General features: G+C 36.6%; 1 protein-coding gene across 1 annotated transcript; it reads left to right on the top strand.

Moving 5' to 3' along the window:
- The first annotated feature begins 469 nt into the window (after positions 1-469).
- Positions 470-1,303, top strand: Tsp_14970 (5'-nucleotidase). Its single transcript, XM_003370335.1, has 2 exons — positions 470-582; positions 640-1,303. Exons 1-2 carry the CDS (start codon positions 470-472, stop codon positions 1,301-1,303), a joined length of 777 nt encoding a protein of 258 aa, XP_003370383.1.
- The last annotated feature ends 179 nt before the right edge of the window (positions 1,304-1,482 follow it).

Below are 1,482 nucleotides of genomic sequence, written 5' to 3'. Positions count from 1 at the left end.
ATGCATAACAAAATAGGCACATAAAAAGCTACCAGAGTTAATTGTTTAACAGTGACGCATAAAAGGGCAAAAGCAATGTGTCATATTCCGCGGAACCCCTGAACACGCACTCGGGAACCCCGTTTGAGAAACGGTGCTTTAGACAATTATTCAACTGAATTCTGTGCTCCTCGTCCCTCTCTTTATAATAAATTATATTCATATATTACTTTAAAAATTCCAAAAAAGGGCTCTCTGCATCCCCCCTAAACGTTAAACAGAACAGCAATAATAAAAAAGTGTCTGCTTTCTCACACACAAAAAAAGAAATGCTGGGAAACCCATTCATTAGAAAAAATAACATGAAAACTCCATCATTACCTAATTCAAAAAATCAAAACATTCTTCTGTTTCACAAAATATGAACATCCATTATTGCAATTGAAATTTCTTCCTTAAAAAAAGATATTTAGGTTGATTAGACTTCAAAATGATATATCAAGCAGGAATATACTTGCTTTTCAGCTTCGCTTTATCTTGGACAGTTGATTCATTACAGTTAACACTAATTCATACCAATGATATCCATTCAAGATTCACTCCGTAAGTTGCATTTCCAATTTCACGGATACCTTAATAATCAATAATATTAATCTATAGTATTAACAATGAACTGAAAGACTGCACTGCAGCTGACATAGCAGCAAATGAATGCTTCGGTGGAGCGGCTAAACGAATGACAGCGGTGAGAAGAATTCGCAAGAAATACAAGAATGTTCTTTTTTTGGATGCTGGTGACCAATATCAAGGAACGTTGTGGTATGTGCTATTCAGGCATAAGGCAATTGCTGATGTAATGAATGCTCTGCGGTACGACGCGATGGCACTTGGCAATCACGAATTCGATCATGCTCTTGCTGGTTTACTTCCATTACTCAGAGAAGCAAAATTTCCAATTATGGCTGCTAATGTTGCCAGTGATAATGAAGAACTACAAGCACTCCTCAAACCGTACACAATATTCACCTTTGACGATGTCAAAGTGGGAGTTATTGGATATGTAACACCGTTGACTAAAAAATTATCAAAGGCCCATGAAGTAGAATTTGAAGATGAAATTCAAGTTTTAACAAGAATTGCAGCTCAATTGAAAGAAGAGGGTGTAAACATGATTATCGCAGTAGGACATTCAGGTATTCAAATGGACAGATTAATTTGTCAGAAAGTACCAAATATCGATATAGTTGTCGGAGGACATACCAATACATTTTTGTACAGTGGTAAACAACCATCAGTTGAAGAAATTCAAGGTCCATATCCCTGAAATATACAAGGATCAAGGCCAACCCATGCCTTGTTGTAACAGATTACCCCTTTTGGAAAAAAATCCTTGGCCTTTTGAAAAGTGAATATGACCAAAGAAATAAATCCAAGCCCCCAAGTGGAAAAAGAAATCCCATTTTAACTTGACAACCCCTTCCCCCCCACCCAAAAAATGGAAAA

Source organism: Trichinella spiralis, assembly GCF_000181795.1.
Source record: "Trichinella spiralis strain ISS 195 chromosome Unknown Scfld915, whole genome shotgun sequence".
In the NCBI taxonomy this organism is placed as follows: domain Eukaryota; kingdom Metazoa; phylum Nematoda; class Enoplea; order Trichinellida; family Trichinellidae; genus Trichinella; species Trichinella spiralis.
This window is presented reverse-complemented; position numbering and strand designations above follow the sequence as displayed.